This window comes from Crassostrea angulata, chromosome 1 (genome assembly GCF_025612915.1).
Source record: "Crassostrea angulata isolate pt1a10 chromosome 1, ASM2561291v2, whole genome shotgun sequence".
NCBI classification, from domain to species: Eukaryota; Metazoa; Mollusca; class Bivalvia; order Ostreida; family Ostreidae; genus Magallana; species Magallana angulata.
In genome coordinates, this window is record NC_069111.1 from 5844351 (window position 1) to 5866936 (window position 22586).

The window sequence follows — 22586 nt, forward strand, 5'->3', positions numbered from 1 at the left end:
ACCTGTGAGACTCAATTCAATAATAGCTATTGTTTTTTCCATATACACAAGTTGCGTCATTACATGAGAAATACAAAATCCAATGGATAAGACTGCAGCAGAATGGCTTATTATAGTAAATGTCAGCATTTTTTCATGATGGTAATGTACGCAAAATATTACCTTGGTAATATCAAATATTTAACAATATATACGTTAATATTCACCTGCAAAGCAACCAATCCTATTTATATATTATTCATTTCAGTTTAATACATGTATTGGGCAGTAATATCTCCACAAAATATTTTCTCCATGGTAGTCTGTTACATATATATCCATGTTTTTGATTTTATCAACATTTTCCTACATATACTTCTCCTGATTTTTTATTATTTGTATTGGGATCTGAAGAATCTAAGTGTAAGTGATGGTGTGGAGTAAATGACCCAAATACCCTACTAGTGACTCCATAATGCGACCCTGCCAAATGATGATTCACTTTGTTTGACAAATATAATGGTCACCTCTTCAGATGCAGATACACAGAGATCTTCCTAACTGTATGATGTATAAAATGGTGGCGCCCATTACTGTGTATACGTTGCTAAGTTATTTCGCCGCTCCGGGTCATGCGTGGATCCAGATACCAAATGGCCGCCGTACCAGTAAAGTGCAGTCTATCCAAATTTGTTGTTGATCAGTCTGCCAGTCCAATATAAAAATTGTTAGACCTCTGCGCAAAGCTGATTAATATTTGTTTAATCTGGGCGGAACGGAAACATGGAACGGAAACATGTGACATGAAGGACTGGTTGCTACTTGAAAATATACTTGCATCTGTAGTGAAGGCTATAAAACAGATGCTGACCCAGGGTTTCTGGCAACATATGATTCGATGGACTGTTCGCTCGACTTTCTGCAACATTTGTGTCTTCAGGTCCAAAAATCATATGTAGCCCTCATACAAAGTTAATAACTGTATAATATTCATGGCAAATCTATCCTATTTCAAAGAGATATATAATGATACAATAATATACTATATTGGAATCATCTTCAATCTGTATGGAAAGCACCTCCAAACAAAATTGTTAAGTGTTTAGATGGAATAAGTTTAAGTGTTTGTCTTGTGTCAAACTACATGTACATCCCCCCAACACCCTTTCAACCATTACCACAACAGATAAATATGTCCCTACGGTATGAGTATTAATTGATTTGACATATATATCCTGTAACCGATGGTTGCTCAATGGTGTGTGTGAGGGGAGAGTTGGAGAGCGGCTGACTGGGAGCTATTGATTTCTATCTATAGGAATGTCTGATCACAGACCGCAGGACTTTACTTCCTGTCACTCACAAAGTCTTACTTTTTTGGAGAATCAAATGAATAAATAATGCTATAGATACCCAACCCATTAAATCGGCTTAGACAGCATGGTCAGGAGGAGAGTCAAATAAGGACACATATGGTAACCACTTTACACAGGAATCATGGCCATGTACTGATTTAGTGAAATACATTTCTCCATCAATCAACGGGCGTCATTCATATAAAACTTTAACTGGTTATATCAACGATACTGTTTGAACAACAAGAGGTCTATGGGTCACAGTGCTCACCTGAAGAATACTTCCCACTTTGAACCAAAACCTATCTTTATATATACTACATCAAATACTCTGACTCAATATCAGTTTTACCAAATATGGTATCCTTGTGTTTTCTTATCATATTTTTTTTTTATTTACACATACATATGTGGACAAATTATGTGGCTACTCCATTGCAGCGTTCTTCCAATCCAGTGGGGCTATGTTACGAATTGACTAATCCGGAACTTTATTTTTAGATAAAATCTTTTTTGCATATTCAATTAAAAAATTTCTTGATGCATTTTTTGTAAAAATTGCACCAGCCAGGATTTTTGTTCCTTTCTGTCTAGCAGTTGTTGAGGAGAAGATAATAATATATGCTTAATGACACGAATGATGCCAGAGCAAAGACTGTTCATATCAGAAAAGTTCTACTCAGGCAAGCTAAAACAAATGACATTTTGATATACTTTTGTTGATAACTTGGTGTGGCTGAGCACAATGCTTACCTGAAAGAAATCTAATGGTTTTGCACACAAAGTATCAAAGCAAAACCATCTAATGAATATTTTAAATTTTAATTTTCTATGATTGTTTGCATTTAACATATAATTAATCCTATCCATCAGTGGACACCAACACTGCTACAGCATTCTGAGGCTTCTCTCAATCTTAATATTGATAAATGCATGTCATTACTGCATTAAAATTGCTTGCAATCAATATTTATTAAAATTATCCCACGGTTCCTTTCACACATATGCCCCATTAGTCATCATACAATGGTGATGGAGCACATCTCTCCTTACACTGCATCTTAAATCTGTAATAACACACCATCAAGAACTTTTTTTTAATCCTAGAACCAGCGTCTTCTTCTGCCCCCTTCAATTAGATTTCCTCGAGATGTTATGGCTGTTTTACATCTTTGTATACTCTAAATTTCATCATCACCAATTACATATTTCAATGCCATCGAATTGAGGCTAATTTCATAGATGTGCACCATCTTCTGGCATTAATCTCTCCCTGTACTTACAGAGGGTTAGAGGATGTTCTTTACAGCTTCCTCACGGTTGTAAAAAATCTCTTTCCCCCTCTTACTCTTAATGATGTAGAAGTATCATCTAGGGGTTTTGTTTTCTCCCCAGATGTCTTGTATATTCGGTAGAGGGCCACAGCTGTTCCCTGGCTCAATCTGCTTGCATCTTGATTTTTGAGGTTTTTAAATATAATTTTCCTTTTTATAATGGTTGTTTGTATATGCTCCTGATTTAATAACCCTTTTGAACTCCTATTAGGATCTCCTCATAAACCATAAATGGACCATGAACATGTGTCCATGTCTGATTTACTTTTGAAAATGGCTACGAGCCTAGTCTAAGATATCTCTCGAAAAATCTAAGGAATAATTTCACTGTTCTATCTTTTCTTGACTATCATAATACCACTATATTACAGTACACTTTTTAATAGTTTTTAATCTAATAGGCTGACAGTTATCCAATTCTTGTCGAGCATTTATTGGAGACGGGAGTGGCCTGGGTCTACATAAAAAGTCACAGAGCTCCCCAGACCTAGAGTTACCGTCAGGAATTATGTCGCTACCCCAAATACTTCTCTGACAACTGATGAACACCAACACAAACAAGAAATTGGCCAGAAAACATCTGTTTTCAACCTCTGAATGTCATAGGACATTTTCTGAACTTTTCACCTCATTCATTACAAAAAGGATCTACCTCTTTGCATTATTTATGATCATATTCACAAATACAAATAATTTTCCAATATCACCAATAATTACCTATGGGAATTACATCATACGTTTATTAGCGCATATGGACCATGTCAATAAGCATGTTTCTGTGAATAAATAATGCTGATGCAAGAATTCTTCCATAAAAACCCTCTAGTCTAGTCTTTCTATGGCTCTGTTATTAGCCGTGCATTGATCAATAGAAATCAACACCAGCAATCTGTCTCACCTGTAATCAGAGATACAGGTGAGGCATCAATAAAACTCTCACTGCACTCACTGGTCATGGTGATCCAATTCATTCACCAATACACAGCAATCACCGTGGAGGAAGATTCATCTACCATGTCACCAGAACTTGTCAATGTGCATTTTAAACTTTGATGGTCATTTAATATAGATTATTCTCTAATAAACAAGAGCATTGACCAGGGCCATATACTTGTCCTCTGATGCCAATGTTTTTCTCCATTTAGTGCAATTATAATACATGTTAGTGTGTTGGTCTGTTGGAAAGTACAACCACTGGAACTCAGGAATGATATGACTTTATCATGCAAGTCTAATGCATTAATGTGTTTGGTCAAGGGAGAATGACCAAGAACTGGTTGAAAACTAAAGTTGAAACAATTTGCTGAGAATTATGAATCCGAATGGACATGAAGGTCATTGTGATCTTGTTTATTATTTTTAGGCCGTGATGATACCCCTACATGTTCAACAACTGATCAAACGTTTCAAAATAAAGGCATGGAAAGGGAGATGCAATGTTACTTTCAAAGTGTACAATACTGATTAGACCCAACCTCACAGAGTGGACACAGAGAGTAAACCCGGCCCAAAGTATACCCCTGAAAGCAGATGCTAACTGTGTATTCGGAATATACACAGGCTAGGAATTACAGGCAGTAGGATAGTAAGATTAAAATACTAGTCTGCTTCATACTTAAGTGCATACAGTTGATCTCAAAAGCAATTTCAAAATACCCAGAGTAAACCCAAAGTAAACCCTGAGTGGACACAAATTTTCAAAAAGTCAACCCAGAGTAAACCCAAAAAGTAAACCCGGGGTTTATTTGGGGTTTACTCTGGTGTTAGGTTGGGTCTGATCGGTACTGTATATAATTGATACATGCATTCATGTATCAAGTAATATAAATATGGAATATCCATAGGAAATAAATATGTACGGTACATTAAAAGTTATACATGTAGTTCAAGCCTTTCATTGTATGTTAACATAGTGGAGTGAGCTACATGTACACATATGTTGCTGATTTATTTCAACTCACAAGTTTGTAGACCATACATTGTATGGAAATGAGGTGCAGACAGTGACTGGATCTATTATAACAACATACAGGATGCAATAAACCAAGTCTTTATTCACTACTATGTCAGGTACTTTCCTACATCTCCAAGAGGTATCATATTCATGCAATCATCTAAAAATTAAGTAAACTGGAAATCTATTATTGTACTTGGTCCTAGACAAATATGTTTTTCACCAATCTTTACAGATGCAGAAGATATCAACAGGTAATGATTTAATGAGCAAAATCAGAGCATGGTGCATATTTCCAATACAAATCTTGGGCATGTTACCCATGTAGATTAATTTTGATACAATCTAGTACATAAAAAAGTCCTATATTATACATAGATTCAGCAATAAAAGATTAATAAACTGCCTGACTAAATTAAGTGCCGGTACATATCATTATCAATAGCTGCGAGGCAGGTACATACCCGTCTGCCCCTTTCCCAGGGTCTTTTCCAGTTTGTATGGCCCCACATACTGCTCCTCCTTGTGTCCATGAGAAGTCCGCCCCTGGGGACGCGACATGGGGTCGTACCACGGGGGATGAAGTCTTCTCTTACAGTGACATCTATTTACAATATTCCAAATTCACAGCGATCGATAGCGTTTTCTCCGCCATTGAACAAGAGGATTTCGGCTATTTTTTCTCTCCTCTCATCACATTTGACTAAGTCTCAGAATTCACTCCAAATCACTACCAACCGATAAAACTCTCACTAGAATCCGCTCACCAAATTAAAGATTGTAAGCTTTATTCCTATCTGTTTATCGGACGCAACGAGAAGCCTTCGTGTGAATCATCCTCGCATCAGCAGCTCATCTGGTTTTCAATCACCGAAGAGTTCGAGCAACGGGAGATAACTTCTTTTTGCCGCTACTGAAGCTGACTCCTCTTTAAAATATCTCCGAAAGTTAGTTATTATTAAATAGGACTAAAGATTTAACCAACAAAATTGTTTGCTTTTGCATATTTTTTTTTTCTTAATAAACTTATATCTTTATTTTTTTATTTTGTTTTTACCATTTTCAGGAAACACTAATCAAACACGGCACGAATTTGATGAGTCAAATTAAGGATCTCAGATTTGGCACCTGTTTCTTTGGGTACCCGATCGTCTTTTCTTTTTTTTTTTTTTTTTTTTTTTTTTTTTTACTAGATATCTATATAAACGAAATGAATAAATACGTAAACATTCCTGCTGACTTATTTTATAAACGAATAAAAAGAATTGCTGGTTTAGACGAATAAAAAGAATTGCTAGTTTAGATTTTAAACAAACTGATTATTAGCGCACTCAGTAGAGTTCACTTGATATGCAATCTGCGGACTTTTCTAATAGGAGTTTTTTTTATTGGAAAGAAGAGTTCACAAATATTTATTTATTATTTGAATAAAAATCCAAAAGTCAGACATTTATAATGTGCTATGGATTTAATAATGTATATAATGTCAAGTAAAAATATAATGATTCAATATTGTCTTTTATAACTAACCAAGTTTAGAAGTTAATTTTAATCATGCACATTTTACCATGTGCTGGTTTATTATTATATGCCCCCTCCCCCATGGAAAGCATTTTGGATGGCATGCGTGGAATTATTTAGCAAATTTTTGCAATGTGGGTCCAAAGGATAATTTTGTTTGTGGAGAGGGGGTGGTGCCTTAGGCCTCTTTTCGGTTATATATTTTTGTTGTAAATTTAACATTGAATTCCAGGGGAGGAAGGGATTCCCTGCCCCCCTCCCTCTCTCTCGTTAATCTGATGGATGAATTGAATTTTGAAAAAGACAATATAAAGCACTTGTTAAAAAAGACGTTTGTTTCACACGCAAGTTGGCGAGTCTACTAATGCTATTGTGAAATAAGCTAGTTTAACCTAAAACACGGCGTTATCTCTATCTCTTTGTGTTGGATCAAATAAATTACAACTTATAAAAGTTGAATAGGTAAATAATATTAACCCATATACATATATAAATTTAACGAAAAGTTTCTAAGACAGAGACAATACTATCGATCGTTCGTAGTCCTTTTATTTGAGACAGAAGAAAAAGACAACTCCCTGAGAGAACTCAAAACCTATTTTAAATTACCCCTCCTAAAAAGAAAGAAAGAAAGAAAGAAAAAACACTAAAAAAACAAACAAAAAACAATAACCCAGAAAACGGGATTCTGGATATACTAGACTTCGGATTTTCAAATTTTCTTTTTTTCTTCTCACTTTTTAAAAAAAATTTTTTCTTTGATACGTTTTGTATTTTAGCCTTCTCACTTTTGTTCTACCATGATTGGAAATGTATCATTTCAGTTATTATTAAAATAAATTAACGTACACCTTTATATTACATCACCTTTAACACATTAATTTAGCAATATCTTGTAATTTACTTTTAAAAAGAAAGTTAATATAGAGACTTTAAAAGACGGAGAGTTAAAATGATCTCCAAACTCTTCCAGATAAGAACCATTTTTTACAAGACCCGGAAGAGCGTTGCGGATCAGGAACCCTTCGCCAGCGGAGATGTATTTGATATCAAAAAAAGTTCTGATATAAAAATTTCCACTTTTTTTTTATATCAATAAATGATTTTTTCTGATATCAGAAATTCAACAAAATGGCAACGAAATTTCACATAATTAATAAATACTTTCTTGGCCCCAAGGAAAACTTGATTTGCTTTTTAAAATGTGTTGTTTGTTTTTATATTCTTTACATGCATCTACGGGTTTGAAACATAATTTCTGACAAGATTACAAAAGTTGCGTCATAGGGAGCATGATTCATTAAGTCGAACATAATTTTATGCAAGTCTTATTTTCTGATAAAAACATATCCATTTTCTGGTATTAGAAAATACAAACGATTTATTTTTTTATATAAAAATTTGATTTGTTGTTATCAATAAACCAACTCTAATTCTTGATATCAAATCGATTTTCTGAGACCGGAAAATCATTTTTGATACTAAAAAAGATTTTCTGATATCAACATATTATTTTGATATAAAAAATAAAATTGTTCAAATGTATTTGAAAAGATACAATTTACAAACGAAAACAAAATCTCAAACTATTCTGTATTAGGGATTTGAGCTTTTCAACCCATGTATCAAATACATTTAAGTGCGGTTCATTTCAGTTAAGTAACATTAAGAATAAACTATTTTAATTGAGAAGTAAGCAAGTAATTTATACGTATTCCAAAACTGTAAAATTATAGTGTAATTTTGAAAACCACAATTTTCCTTCACTGGTCAGTCGCGACCTATTTTCCATTATGTTCTTTTTTTTCTGTCTCCACAATGTGAAGATTTTTACTATGTGATTCAAAAATTATATTTTATGTTATTTGACATCATTTCTATTTGTATATATACCATAAAATTGCATTTTGCGTGCAATTGAAAGAAAAATTCAAAATATTCATACAGCAAAAATAGACTGGTATTGCACCTTGAAATGTTGGGCGTTAACAATCTTAAGGTGGAATACCACATCATCACAAAATGGCTGACCGCTGATCGAAACGACATTTAGTTTTATTAAAAGGATTTGATGGACTGAGACACGTAACTTATTCCATAGCCGTTGGATAAAGTGTCGGACTTGTGATCCGTACATCCCGAGTTCGAACCCCGCAGGGTCTTTTGTTATTAATTACTGGAATAATTATTTTAGATATTCATTTTTTATCCCCAAACTGCAAATTTTTCGTTTATTTGACATTTGTAGTTTATATATCATTTTATTTCATTATCAAAAAATTCCTGTTAATTTGAGGGACTTTTTCTAGGTGTGTTATTCCACCTTAAATGCAAATAGAGGAAATAATCTACTATGGAAAATCATCTAAAACTAAGGAATGGCACGCGTGTCCTTAAGTCAAGAAACATCCTTGGTGGAAACAGACGCCTCTTGATCGAGACAAAATTTGAAGGAAAAAAAATAACTTACTTTACATTGGTCAATGACCATTTCTCGTCAAATACCATTTCTAAACAAGTACCTTACCTTGCCATTGCAAATTAAATCTAGACCAAAATTCATCACACAAAATCGAGTGGTGGTACGAATACCGTACTCTACCGAATGTTCACTACGACATCACCTTCCGACAAATTTTTTTTTCTCACCATATTCCCTACAACATGAAATGTTCTCTACCTCATGTTCATTTAAGGAATGTTCTCTCCTATTCCTTACATTTTATCTGTTAAACTAAAGCATTTTCTGCATTACTGGTTTATTTTCACCCCGTGTAATTTTTGCCCTTCTAAACTTGCAAAAGGTTCGCCCCATCTTAAATTCACCAAGACACACTTGTTTTTTAAGACGGATAATGTGAGACATTGGAATTTGCCCAGTTTTAAATTCACCTGCTGATTATGAGAACACAGTCGAAAATTTCCCTGTATACAGTATATAAATGTATTGTGCATTGCTCATTTTAGATAATTCTCGATGATCCCTTTGTCATATTCTATATATTATAATTTGACCCCTACTCTCTACACTCTTTTTTTAGTCTTCTAAATGACTTCTTCTCTTCCACATGTTCTAGTCTCTACCACATATCTTACATGTACAAGACACTTTTTCATGCATCAATAAGAAATAAGACAAACACATATCACTGTTTATTTTCTACTGACACAAATTGATGCTATACATTCAGATGTGCCGTAAAATTCTCATGAAATTTGTCATATTAAAAAACAAATGCCCTACCACACAGAAAAGAACAGCTGACATTGTATATCGTTCACAACAGAGAGCGTATGGTACAAAAGCCTCCAAACAAATATCATATCAAATATAGAAATTACATTGAGGCCAAGAATACTTACATGAATGAATTACTAACACTGAGATAAAAACTTGCATTTTTAACATTTGTCAAAATAAATCATGATAGACCTAACAGTTATGACATTTGATAAAAGTTGGGTTAATTCCACACAAGTCTTTGCCGGATGGCATCACAGAACATTCACACTCAAATCCACTCACAGGAACTATTCAACTGTACTAACCTGACAAAAATTTAAGGACTTATTTTCACAAAATATGAGATGAGTTAAACCCACAATATCACAATGAATGAAAAGAATAAAAGAAAATACACAGAAAGAAAGTTTGTTCAGGTGTAAAAGCATGGAGCCAAATGATATTCCTGGTGCACACACATTCTCCTTCCATTACTGTAAATACTGCCAAACGTTTACATAAATGACACAATGATGGTGACTGGTTTCCATCTGTATCCCCCCTCCCCATCCCACACTGCTCCTGGCGCATCAGTCCTGCTGGTTTTTCTCAGAGGGTTTGGAATTTTTTTGCTGCAAAAGATCAATATCAGAACATAAATGCCCAACACCTCCCAATACTAGTAAGTATAATGGAAAACTCTACTTGTGTGCATTTAAAAGAAAAAAAGCCTGCTAGGCTATATTTGAAAGTTTATTTTACAATGCCAAATATTACGGTTAATTTAAAACTGAAAGCAAGAAATATTAGAGACTTTTTAAATGACAAACCAATGCCTAAATAACCTTTTGATTGGTTAGTAAAAGCTGATCTAATTGAAGCTGCTGTCAAACATGGTCCTGTTTAGGCACTAAGCCAGCCTGCACCATTTCCTCTGCAGTGAGGTGAGGCCCCGTGACATGCACAGTTTGCTGGGAGGAAGCAGTGGGCTCCAAGTTCCCAGCATGCAGCAGTGTGATCGGTTGCTGTGGTATCGTGGTTGCTATGGTAGTGAGGTTGGAGGTTGCAGCAAGAGGATTGGTCAAAACAATGTTGGTCAAGTTTCCACTCTAAAACATGCATTTCAAAGCATGAGAAAAGCAGATCTCTGCATGCAGGATGTAAAATGTTTGTAACAAAGATGACAAGAAGACATTCAACTATAAATATTCTATCTGTATATTTCTTTTATGCAATAACTACACCACTCTAGCACACACAGCGACCAGAGATATAAGCATGCAAATTGCACTACAACTAATAACTGTAATACAGTAGCTATCCATAGTCTTTGATTTACCAGTAATTACCATGGTACACTATATTAACATCCTTACCTGTGTTGATTGGGAGGGTGACTTTGTCAAGCCCTGAAGTTTGCTGGCAAGAGAGTTTGAGTGAAGGTTCGCCGCAAACATGGACACCTTGTTCATGACCTCAGGTGACAGTTTGAAGACGGGGGCTGGGGCTGAGGGCGGAGTTGTTCCCGGAGCGGGTGGATTCTGGTTGGAGATGCCATTTGTCACCACTGTTGGTTGTGCACTTGGTACTAATGTCTCTAAATTATCAAACAAATTCCCTTTCCTTGTCAGACTTTCCACTGCTTGACTGTTCTGTTGTGTCACATTGCTTGTAATCAATGGCACGAACTGAATGCTGGACCCTGCGGGGACACTGGACACCACTGGAAGGGACGACACGAGCTGTACACTAGAACCCAAATTTGTGCTGCTCGGTATATTGCTGACCACTGGTATCTGAACATTAGAGCCAATCAGAACATTGGACACGGCTGGGAATTGTGAGACAACAGGTGTACCTGATACTAATTGTACAGTGGATACCACAGGGAGGTTGGAGACTGGGCACTCGGTGGACACTACTGTTGGTGCACTGGAACCCATTGACACATAAGTCACAGTAGAGCTGTCCTGGCCACCAGACACAGTCTGGTCCCCCTGCCACTGTTTGTTAGGTACCAGCAACTCACTCTCAGAATTCTCCAGTTTCCGTTTCTGAGCTATACTGACACTTGGGTCTTCAATCACCTGATTAACAACAGAATTTGCATCACTGTTCACTGATTCATTGTTTGTTTGGGGTTGGATTTGTTGATTCCCACTTACACCTGCATGTGCCTCATTATCTCTGACTTGATTGATATTTTGTACAGTGGTTGGTAAAAGTAGGTCTCCTCCTGGCATCATGCTAAGAATCACTTTCTGGGGTTGGTTCTGAACAGAAGCTGGGCTCACATTCCCTACAAGGGAAGGAGCAACTACTGAGTGTGAAGGGACTGACACTGAAGGTGTTCCACCCACCACATTTGTAACTAAGGTAGCAGTTACAGAACTCTGAGGGGCCTGTACTTGGGATTTAATTCCCTCTTGAAGACCAGATGGAACAAACCCACTAAAACCTGACTCTGCAGATAGCTCTGGAATGAGACGGCCCCTGGATTGAGGTTTTGCCGCTGGAGAAGCCCCTCTTATGACTGGTGACTGGAGGATGTTTAGATTCCTGGCTGGCGCCTGTATGATGGCTGGCTGTGATGTAGCGCCAGGCTTAGGGGGCTGGGTTGCCATGGCTCGAATGATGGCAGGCTGACCCACAGTCTGCAGTACTCTGTTACCGTCTGGTGTGGTGACCAGCTTGACAATGGTTTTCCCTGAGGATGCTCCAGGAGATCCCACTCCTTGGGGAGCTAGGGAAAAAACCCAAAAACATATGAATGAATAGTATCAAACCATTACAGCCACAGACTTTAAACTCAGATTTATCATTTAAAAATGTCAAGACTTGAGAAGAAAATCAAGTGCTGGCCAATCATATTTTTAACTGGGATTAGACAAGTAAAATTCTGATATATATTGCAAAAGAAAATTGAATGCTGCTGGTGAATAGTTTTATGGAATTATTACCAGGGGTAAATAGCACAGAGTCCAAGTTGATAAATAATTTGTTAATTCAACTTTGTATAAGAAAAATACAATTTGTTTTAATATTGAATATATAAATGTATTATCACTATAGCAATATCATTTTATTTCTTGCAGTTGTTTGCCAAATATCATTTCACTGTTAGTCTAGTACCAACCTTTATAAATAATTCTTGTTTTTCCAGACACTGGAATTCCTGTGACCTGGCCATCCACCACCAGCATACCCCCAGAGACCTTGATCCCCTCCCCAGACACTGCCGTGGAGGCGGCCGGGGAGGCAGACTGAGTCTGACTACCTGTCGCCGAGGAAACTGTCTGAGTGGGGGCAGTGGTGGACACGATACGTATAGTCTTTGGTCCCTGCGGGGTTTGCACCACAAACTGGTTTCCTGGGGTCAAGGCTGATTGGGAGATTGGTAAGCTGACCTTCACTGAACCACCACCCTGACCGTGACCTGCTAAAAGATCCGACTGACCTAGAAACAGCAAAAATGAAATATTTTCTATAAAAATTACTTTGATTAGGCATTTGGATAATAGGTACTGATATAGATACCATAGAATTCCATGAAACATGCTGCAGCATTCTCATTGAAAAAAGCATATAGAATAAAGACTTTTTATCCTCATTTTTTTTGTTTGTTAGAAAATGGTGTTAATGCCACCTTCAACTCCAGTTTTTTTTTCAAAGAAGCATATTAAATTAAAGTACATGTTTTTCTAAACTACCCTGTAAAAACTAGATCTCTCTTGCATGTGTACAATATTTTACTCATATTTTAATGCTAAGAGCACTTTATCAGGGCTCTTTCTTTAATTCTTTTATTCCACTTGTTTTTCTTTACATAGGATGTGTTTACCTGTTGTCTTCTCCTGGCCTTTCTGGGACACAGTGGTCAGTAGGCTCCTCTGTGGGTTGGATGAGGTGGAAGATGAGGTCGGTCTGGGGGTCACTTTGCCGGTGGGTTTGTTCTGGAAGATGAACGTCTTGCCATTGTGTGTGACAGTGTGCTGGAGATTACCCGAGGAGTCCATCACAAAACAGTTACCCCCGGACCCTCCAGATGCGGATTTCACTTGGTACGGCGAAAACTTCTGGGTCTCCCCACGCGCCAAAAACTGCTGGTTGACCACGTTCTGTCCATTCAGTCGGACCACCTTCTTCTCGGGGTCCCACTCCAGTTTGCTATTAGTGTTGGGGTTAATGACCAGGGGTCGCTTGATCAGTTCGCGGAGGTTGATGGTGGGCGAGAGTTCTGGGATCAGTCGGTCTTGTCTCTTCCTGCTGGACCGAGAACTACTGCTGTTGGAGTCCTCATCATCATAGTACTCATCATCATCCTCATCCATGGCTTGCTGATAACAAAATCACAAAACATCCATTTAAATCTATAATGAAAATCTTATATTGAACTAGAACTGTCCTAATGGGACTAATACCCCCGCTAGGCTAATTTCAAATGGGACAAATAATTGAATTGAATAATAATTAAGGTTTGGAACACATACAAAAAAAAATTCTAGAATTGTAAAAAAAAAAAAAAAAAAGTTAACAAAGAAAAATTAAAATCAAAATTGTCAGAATTTCACTGTAAAAACATATCTATAACAGTAATACATTTACAAATGTATGTATTTGATGATATATTTTTTTAATTTAATTGATTTAAGGAAAAACCAACAAAATGACAATAACCCCTCCCTTTGCAGTGAATAGAAATACCGGTAGCCAAGCAATGCTCTTCTGTTGATAAAACTTTCAATATCTTTCTAATAAGAGTCTTGACAGATGCAATTAGTTGTTTCAAATTTTCCTCACTTTCTCCTATGGCACAATTGAACTCCATATCAGAAAATTGATCCCATAGGACTATGATTTTCTTTGATGAGTTTGTTAAATTTAATAAACTCCCAAAACATTACCATAATTACCATACTATGTAAAAATATGTAAAAAAGAAAATTTAATATTACAAACAATTTTAAAATTGCCAAAACACTACAATCATATCAGTAATTTTGAATTTCATTTAAATTAATGCCCAATAGGGTCACTTCATCAAATTACTTGACAAATAAATTTCAACAACCTCTAAAAATAACATCTTTATTAATAATTATATTATTTATTTCCTTATAATGATAGACCTTTTGGTTTACATGAAACAGTTTTAAAATAGCCCCAAAACCATCACCCATTTTACAGATTATCAATTTCCCCTAAACACATGCTCCATCTGAGCCATGGCTCAGATAATGGCTCCCTTGGGACGAATGAATTCAGCCACACTTGTCTTTGATGTTCTCATTAGCTCCTAAGAATTTATCATTGACAAACAAAAACTTTGCATAGTCAGTTGATAGAATACTTATAAAAAATAATTTTTTTTTATTAATTAAGACATAAAGACAAAAAACTCCATCTGGATGTATTTATATAAATATATTTTAGAGTGTTTTCTATTAATTAATTAATAAAATCTGTAAGGATTACCTCCCTTTCTTTTCAACATTAGTGTACAATATATAGAATAAGGAAAATGAAAACTGTCATAAAATCATTAAATCTTGTCTGATCTTAAAAAAAATTGCAGGTGCACATCTTCAGATGGTGTTCAACATATGTACAAATTTTCAAACTGTTCCATGCAGTAATAAAAAATTCTATAGGGGGGACAAAGTTGCGTCTACAGACAGACGGACAGACGGACAGACAGACAGACGGACAGACGGACAGACGGACAGGGTGAAACCAATATACCCCCCTAAACTTCGTTTGCGGGGGTATAATTACGCATTCAGAAAACAGAGGTACAGAATTCTTTCAAATAGTGTAATTGTATGTACATTATCTAATACATGTAAATATTATATGTGTATAATATATAATATGTAAACGGTGGGACCGTAGGACCGAGTGCAGATTTAACACAGTGCAGTTTGATTTTTGTAGTACAAAATTTATTTGAAACGCACACAGTAGGATCCGCCAGCATGGTTGCCTACTCAAAGTTAAACTAAACGTCGCGTGCTCAGTCTACATTATGACGTCATGTTTCAGACTTAAAGCGTTCATGTTTTGTCTTCGGAAATAGCCGAAGAGAGTTACGTGATTCCGAATCTTTTCTTTTTTATTTCTTCTTTTATTGCTTTCTATTTTTTGGCCTTAGTACCCCTGATTCAACTTTCATTTTTCACTGATTTTCTTATATATACGTGTTACCATTAAGCTTCGCTTTTGCCTCTCGCTGCGCTCGGTATAACCTAAGCTTTAGAGGTCTGCGAGTTGTTACCTTAAGATTTGTGCCACATTAGGTGTTTGGTTAAACTTGTAACGCTGACTTCAATTTCTTTGTATACATTATATTTGGTTTTTTTTATCAACCTTAGACTAAATCTCGCGAAAACAAAAGGGACCCAACTCTTGGACCATTATGAATTTAAGGGCAACAACGATATTTGATTAAAACTATAATTATGCAACTCTCATATGCAACTCGCATACCAACTGTGGTTTTGTTGAAAACTAACATTTAGTTTTCGAGTTAATTCATGACATTAAACGAAGTACAACTTAAAACATATTGTTTTGATATTATCTTTGTACGCTAATAACTATCTTTTTCTCTAAATCCTCGAAAATTGATACTCATAAATATTGATGTAACCACAGTATAAGATTTATCCTGCTTCTGTAGTGTTATGATACCTCAAACTCGTCATCATCCATGGCTTTTCTGAGTGTGTCTCTGGCTCGTGAACTAGCCCCACGCTTTGGGCGGAACTTTTTCTCTACAGTTTCTCCACCTCTACTGACTCTGAAGTCCTCATCCACCTCGTAAGCACTGGTTGCCTTTTCTAGGTGTTGTTTGACAAGCCTGTTCACAAACCTCTGAAGTCTTGAGGCCATTTCTCCAAGATCTACAGTGCAAGCATTATAGTTTATTTATATAAGAATCATTTTCATGTATTGACCTTTCCCTACAAGACCCTATGACAAAATGCTGTCTCTGTTGGGAGTTACACTAAACTTAAAGGTTGAGCTGATTTTCTTCTTTTCACTTCTTTCAAACATGTATGAATTTTATTTCTATAATACCATTTTGTCTCTGTGAGTAAACACATATCTTATGCTTGAAACGCTTTATTTTCTAACTATCAATAAAGTTAAACAGTTTAAAAAAAAAAATCCTATACAGAAGTTGCATTAAATACAGCCTAAGCCACATAAACAAAGTCGACACCCACCGCTGTTTTCGCCGTTGAACTGCCTACAATTATCCAGCATCAGATTCAAGTCCTGGACAAATCGGTTCTTGGTTCGATACGCTCTACTGGTCAGCTTCTTTTCGATTGTGGACAAGTCCATTGGTCGCTGTTAACAAAAGGTAAAGCCATGCATTACTGAATGTTCAAACAGAATAACTTATCATTTTGTCAAATTTCTACAGATACCGTTGAATTGTTTTTGTAGTAATACTATGTTTTAGGTAATGCTACTGTGGTTTAATTCTGACCTTGATAATGTCATGGTAACCAGGTGCCTCCTCCTCAGCGACAGGTTCTTCAAACGGCCAGGCATCTTTGTGGGCTTTCACCATTTCTAGAACTGTTTGGTGAAGTCAGAGGAAACCGATCAGAATGAGGATGAGATTTCATTATTTTGTTGCAGAGAAGACAGACTACAGGCAGGTTACTACCAGAAGCAGATTCATTAATCAAATGTTTTAATGATCATACAAGATGACCGAATTTGAACATGACACAAAGATTGACTGTTATTTACTTGTACATCTTAATAATCAAGCACTGTAATTGAGTTATCCATGTGATTTAGAACATTTAATCTCAAGGGAAATAACTCTGTCAACCTTGACTGATAAAACACATACCTCTATTCATTTCTTCCACAACTTCTTCATCTAATTCTACCCTGTTTGTGTAGCTGTAAAATACATATTGATACATATCAATACTCTTAATAACATTTCCTCACTTTTTTCACATATAGAAATCAAAGCCTTGAAAAAATTCTCTCCCAAAGAATCAATTACAAACAAAGAGGAGCAATACATGTGAATGAAAAATTGATAATTATCAACAAATATCGTATTTCTGTGTCTAATTTGAACCAAATATAGAATGGGAAGGACAGGAATAGCTGTAGTTCCTAGATACATGTACTCTCTCATTCAAGAAAACAAGATTTTTTTTATCTGGTACAAGTTTCTTTGTCCTTATTCATCCTGTGTGATACCAACCTGTCATGGTCATCCACATACTTGCTACTGTTTGTGTTGGCCACGTACATCAGCTCTGGGGGGATTTCTTTACCCTGAGCCAACAGTGCTGCCCTCTGTTCTCTCAGCGCCAGCCGCTTGGCTCTCTCTGTAACGTAAATCCCAACAATTAGAACCATGACAAATGACCCATCCAACACACTCCAATCTTTATCTCTATATCCATTTTTTTATTTGATTTTTTCATTTATTTTAACATTTCCACTTCTCTATTAGTCTCCTGATGATTGATTTTGAAGATCCCTATCCCAACCCATTATAAAAAATTTCTGGACTCACACATGATATCTATACTCCATTTTTTTCCCACTCTCTCTGGACCCCCGTCCTGATATTCCATGTCCCATTAACTCATATCTTACTATTAACCCCCCTTTATCTCCCTACCCTTTCTGGCCCTATGTCTCTCCCCATTCTTTATCTCCCTGCCCTCTCTGTCTCTCCCCATTCTTTATCTCCCTATCCTCTCTGGCCCTCTGTCTCTCCCCATTCTTTATCTCACCACCCTCTCTGGCCCCATTCTTTATCTCACTACCCTCTCTGGCCCTATGTCTCTCCCTATCCTTTATCCCCCTACCCTTTCTGGCCCTATTTCTCTCCCCATTCTTTATCTCACTACCCTCTCTGGCCCTCTGTCTCTCCCCATTCTTTATCCCCCTCCCTTTCATGCCCTATGTCTCTCCTCATCCTTTATCCCCATACCCTTTCTGGCCTCATTCTTTATCTCACTACCCTCTCTGGCCCTCTGTCTCTCCCCATTCTTTATCCCCCTCCCTTTCATGCCCTATGTCTCTCCTCATCCTTTATCCCCATACCCTTTCTGGCCTCATTCTTTATCTCACTACCCTTTCTGGCCCTATTTCTCTCCCCATTCTTTATCTCACTACCCTCTCTGGCCCTCTGTCTCTCACCATTCTTTATCTCACTACCCTCTCTGGCCCTCCCCAAATCTTTATCTCCCTACCCTCTCTGGCCCTCTGTTTCTCCCCATTCTTTATCTCACTACCCTCTCTGGCCCTCTGTCTCTCCCCATTCTTTATCTCCCTACCCTTTCTGGCCCTATTTCTCTCCCCATTCTTTATCTCACTACCCTCTCTGGCCCTCCCCATTCTTTATCTCCCTACCCACTCTGACCCTCTGTCTCTTCCCATTCTTTATCTCACTACCCTCTCTGGCCCTCTGTCTCTCCCCATTCTTTATCTCACTACCCTCTCTGGCCCTCTGTCTCTCCCCATTCTTTATCTCCATTTCCTCTTTGGTCCTCTGTCTCTCCCCATTCTTTATCTCACTACCCTCTCTGGCCCTCTGTCTCTTCCCGATCTTTATCTCAATTTCCACTCTGGCCCTCTGTCTCTCCCCATTCTTTATCTCACTACCCTTCCTGGCCCTATTTCTCTCCCCATTCTTTATCTCACTACCCTCTCTGGCCCTCTGTCTCTTTCCATTCTTTATCTCACTACCCTCTCTGGCCCTCTGTCTCTCCCCATTCTTTATCTCCCTGCCCTCTCTGTCTCTCCCCATTCTTTATCTCCCTATCCTCTCTGGCCCTCTGTCTCTCCCCATTCTTTATCTCCCTGCCCTCTCTGTCTCTCCCCATTCTTTATCTCACCACCCTCTCTGGCCCCATTCTTTATCTCACTACCCTCTCTGGCCCTATGTCTCTCCCTATCCTTTATCCCCCTACCCTTTCTGGCCCTATTTCTCTCCCCATTCTTTATCTCACTACCCTCTCTGGCCCTCTGTCTCTCCCCATTCTTTATCCCCCTCCCTTTCATGCCCTATGTCTCTCCTCATCCTTTATCCCCATACCCTTTCTGGCCTCATTCTTTATCTCACTACCCTCTCTGGCCCTCTGTCTCTCCCCATTCTTTATCCCCCTCCCTTTCATGCCCTATGTCTCTCCTCATCCTTTATCCCCATACCCTTTCTGGCCTCATTCTTTATCTCACTACCCTTTCTGGCCCTATTTCTCTCCCCATTCTTAATCTCACTACCCTCTCTGGCCCTCTGTCTCTCACCATTCTTTATCTCACTACCCTCTCTGGCCCTCCCCAAATCTTTATCTCCCTACCCTCTCTGGCCCTCTGTTTCTCCCCATTCTTTATCTCACTACCCTCTCTGGCCCTCTGTCTCTCCCCATTCTTTATCTCCCTACCCTTTCTGGCCCTATTTCTCTCCCCATTCTTTATCTCACTACCCTCTCTGGCCCTCCCCATTCTTTATCTCCCTACCCACTCTGACCCTCTGTCTCTTCCCATTCTTTATCTCACTACCCTCTCTGGCCCTCTGTCTCTCCCCATTCTTTATCTCACTACCCTCTCTGGCCCTCTGTCTCTCCCCATTCTTTATCTCCATTTCCTCTTTGGTCCTCTGTCTCTCCCCATTCTTTATCTCACTACCCTCTCTGGCCCTCTGTCTCTTCCCGATCTTTATCTCAATTTCCACTCTGGCCCTCTGTCTCTCCCCATTCTTTATCTCACTACCCTTCCTGGCCCTATTTCTCTCCCCATTCTTTATCTCACTACCCTCTCTGGCCCTCTGTCTCTTTCCATTCTTTATCTCACTACCCTCTCTGGCCCTCTGTCTCTTCCCATTCTTTATCTTCATTTCCTCTATGGCCCTCTGTTTCTCCCCATTCTTTATCTCACTACCCTCTCTGGCCCTCTGTCTCTTCCCATTCTTTATCCCCCTACCCTCTCTTGCCCTCTGTCTCTCCCCATTCTTTATCTCCCTACCCACTATGGCCCTCTGTCTCTCCCCATTCTTTATCTCACTACCCTCTCTGGCCCTCTGTCTCTCCCCATTCTTTATCTCCCTACCCACTATGGCCCTCTGTCTCTCCCCATTCTTTATCTCACTACCCTCTCTGGCCCTCTGTCTCTCCCCATTCTTTATCTCACTACCCTCTCTGGCCCTCTGTCTCTCCCCATTCTTTATCTCACTACCCTCTCTGGCCCTCTGTCTCTTCCCATTCTTTATCTTCATTTCCTCTCTGGCCCTCTGTCTCTCCCCATTCTTTATCTCACTACCCTCTCTGGCCCTCTGTCTCTCCCCATTCTTTATCCCCCTACCCTCTCTTGCCCTCTGTCTCTCCCCATTCTTTATCTCCCTACCCACTATGGCCCTCTGTCTCTCCCCATTCTTTATCTCACTACCCTCTCTGGCCCTCTGTCTCTCCCCATTCTTTATCTCACTACCCTCTCTGGCCCTCTGTCTCTCCCCATTCTTTATCTCACTACCCTTTCTGGCCCTATTTCTCTCCCCATTCTTTATCTCCATATCCTCTCTGGCCCTCAGTCTCTCCCCATTCTTTATCTCCATATCCTCTCTGGCCCTCTGTTTCTCCCCATTCTTTATCTCACTACCCTCTCTGGCCCTCTGTCTCTCCCCATTCATTATCTCACTATTCTTTCTGGCCCTATTTCTCTCCCCATTCTTTATCTCACTACCCTCTCTGGCCCTCTGTCTCTTCCCATTCTTTATCTCCATTTCCTCTCTGGCCCTCTGTCTCTCCCCATTCTTTATCTCACTACCCTCTCTGGCCCTCTGACTCTTCCCATTCTTTATCTCCATATCCTCTCTGGCCCTCTGTTTCTCCCCATTCCTTATCTCACTACCCTCTCTGGCCCTCTGTCTCTCCCCATTCATTATCTCACTATTTTTTCTGGCCCTATTTCTCTCCCCATTCTTTATCTCCCTACCCACTCTGGCCCTCTGTCTCTCCCCATTCTTTATCTCACTACCCTTTCTGGCCCTATTTCTCTCCCCATTCTTTATCTCACTACCCTCTCTGGCCCTCTGTCTCTCCCCATTCTTTATCTCACTACCCTCTCTGGCCCTCTGTCTCTCCCCATTCTTTATCTCCCTACCCACTCTGGCCCTCTGTCTCTCCCCATTCTTTATCTCACTACCCTCTCTGGCCCTCTGTCTCTTCCCATTCTTTATCTCCATTTCCTCTCTGGCCCTCTGTCTCTCCCCATTCTTTATCTCACTACCCTCTCTGGCCCTCTGTCTCTCCCCATTCTTTATCTCACTACCCTTTCTGGTCCTATGTTTCTCCCCATTCTTTATCTCACTACCCACTCTGGCCCTCTGTCTCTCCCCATTCTTTATCTCACTACCCTCTCTGGCCCTCTGTCTCTCCCCATTCTTTATCTCACTACCCTTTCTGGCCCTCTGTCTCTTCCCATTCTTTATCCTCTACCCTTTCTAGCCCTCTGTCTCTCCCCATTCTTTCTCTCCCTACCCTTTCTGGCCCTCTGTCTCTTCCCATTCTTTATCCCCCTACCCTCTCTGGCCCTCTGTCTCTCCCCATTCTTTATCCCCCCTACCCTCTCTGGCCCTCTGTCTCTCCCCATTCTTTATCTCCCTACCCACTCTGGCCCTCTGTCTCTCCCCATTCTTTATCTCCATTTCCTCTCTGGCCCTCTGTCTCTCCCCATTCTTTATCTCACTACCTTCTCTGGCCCTCTGTCTCTTCCCATTCTTTATCTCCATTTCCTCTCTGGCCCTCTGTCTCTCCCCATTCTTTATCTCACTACCCTTTCTGGCCCTATTTCTCTCCCCATTCTTTATCCCCCTACCCTCTCTTGGCCTCTGTCTCTCCCCATTCTTTATCTCCCTACCCACTATGGCCCTCTGTCTCACCCCATTCTTTATCTCCATTTCCTCTCTGGCCCTCTGTCTCTCCCCATTCTTTATCTCCATTTCCTCTCTGGCCCTCTGTCTCTCCCCATTCTTTATCTCACTACCCTCTCTGGCCCTCTGTCTCTCCCCATTCTTTATCTCACTACCCTCTCTGGCCCTCTGTCTCTTCCCATTCTTTATCTCCATTTCCTCTCTGGCCCTTTGTCTCTCCCCATTCTTTATCTCACTACCCTCTCTGGCCCTCTGTCTCTTCCCATTCTTTATCTCCATATCCTCTCTGGCCCTCTGTTTC

The 22586-nt window shown here is 39.0% G+C and overlaps 2 protein-coding genes across 11 annotated transcripts in view; both read right to left on the reverse strand.

The window, feature by feature from the left end:
- The window catches only part of LOC128162330 (serine/threonine-protein kinase BRSK2-like), a 31379-nt gene extending 25879 nt beyond the window's left edge, over positions 1 to 5500 (reverse strand). For 4 of the 7 annotated variants that reach the window (XM_052825521.1, XM_052825514.1, XM_052825493.1 and 1 more), the window contains exon 1: positions 5087 to 5499. In XM_052825521.1, coding sequence (XP_052681481.1) covers positions 5087 to 5183 — 97 coding nt within the window. In that variant the 5' untranslated portion in view covers positions 5184 to 5499. Of the gene's footprint in view, positions 1 to 5086 lie in introns of all 7 variants that reach the window. The other 3 variants (XM_052825484.1, XM_052825509.1, XM_052825478.1) reach the window with 1 other exon arrangement.
- A 3781-nt stretch (positions 5501 to 9281) lies between these two features.
- The window catches only part of LOC128170994 (zinc finger CCCH domain-containing protein 13-like), a 49815-nt gene continuing 36510 nt past the window's right edge, over positions 9282 to 22586 (reverse strand). For 3 of the 4 annotated variants that reach the window (XM_052836767.1, XM_052836771.1, XM_052836759.1), the window contains exons 20-29: positions 17609 to 17735; positions 17240 to 17292; positions 16865 to 16956; positions 16596 to 16722; positions 16057 to 16268; positions 13208 to 13703; positions 12503 to 12823; positions 10743 to 12109; positions 10212 to 10475; positions 9282 to 9998 (exon numbers count right to left, since the gene is read on the reverse strand). In XM_052836767.1, coding sequence (XP_052692727.1) covers positions 10254 to 10475; positions 10743 to 12109; positions 12503 to 12823; positions 13208 to 13703; positions 16057 to 16268; positions 16596 to 16722; positions 16865 to 16956; positions 17240 to 17292; positions 17609 to 17735 — 3017 coding nt within the window. In that variant the 3' untranslated portion in view covers positions 9282 to 9998; positions 10212 to 10253. The remainder of the gene's footprint in view (positions 9999 to 10211; positions 10476 to 10742; positions 12110 to 12502; positions 12824 to 13207; positions 13704 to 16056; positions 16269 to 16595; positions 16723 to 16864; positions 16957 to 17239; positions 17293 to 17608; positions 17736 to 22586) is intronic. The other variant, XM_052836778.1, reaches the window with a different exon arrangement.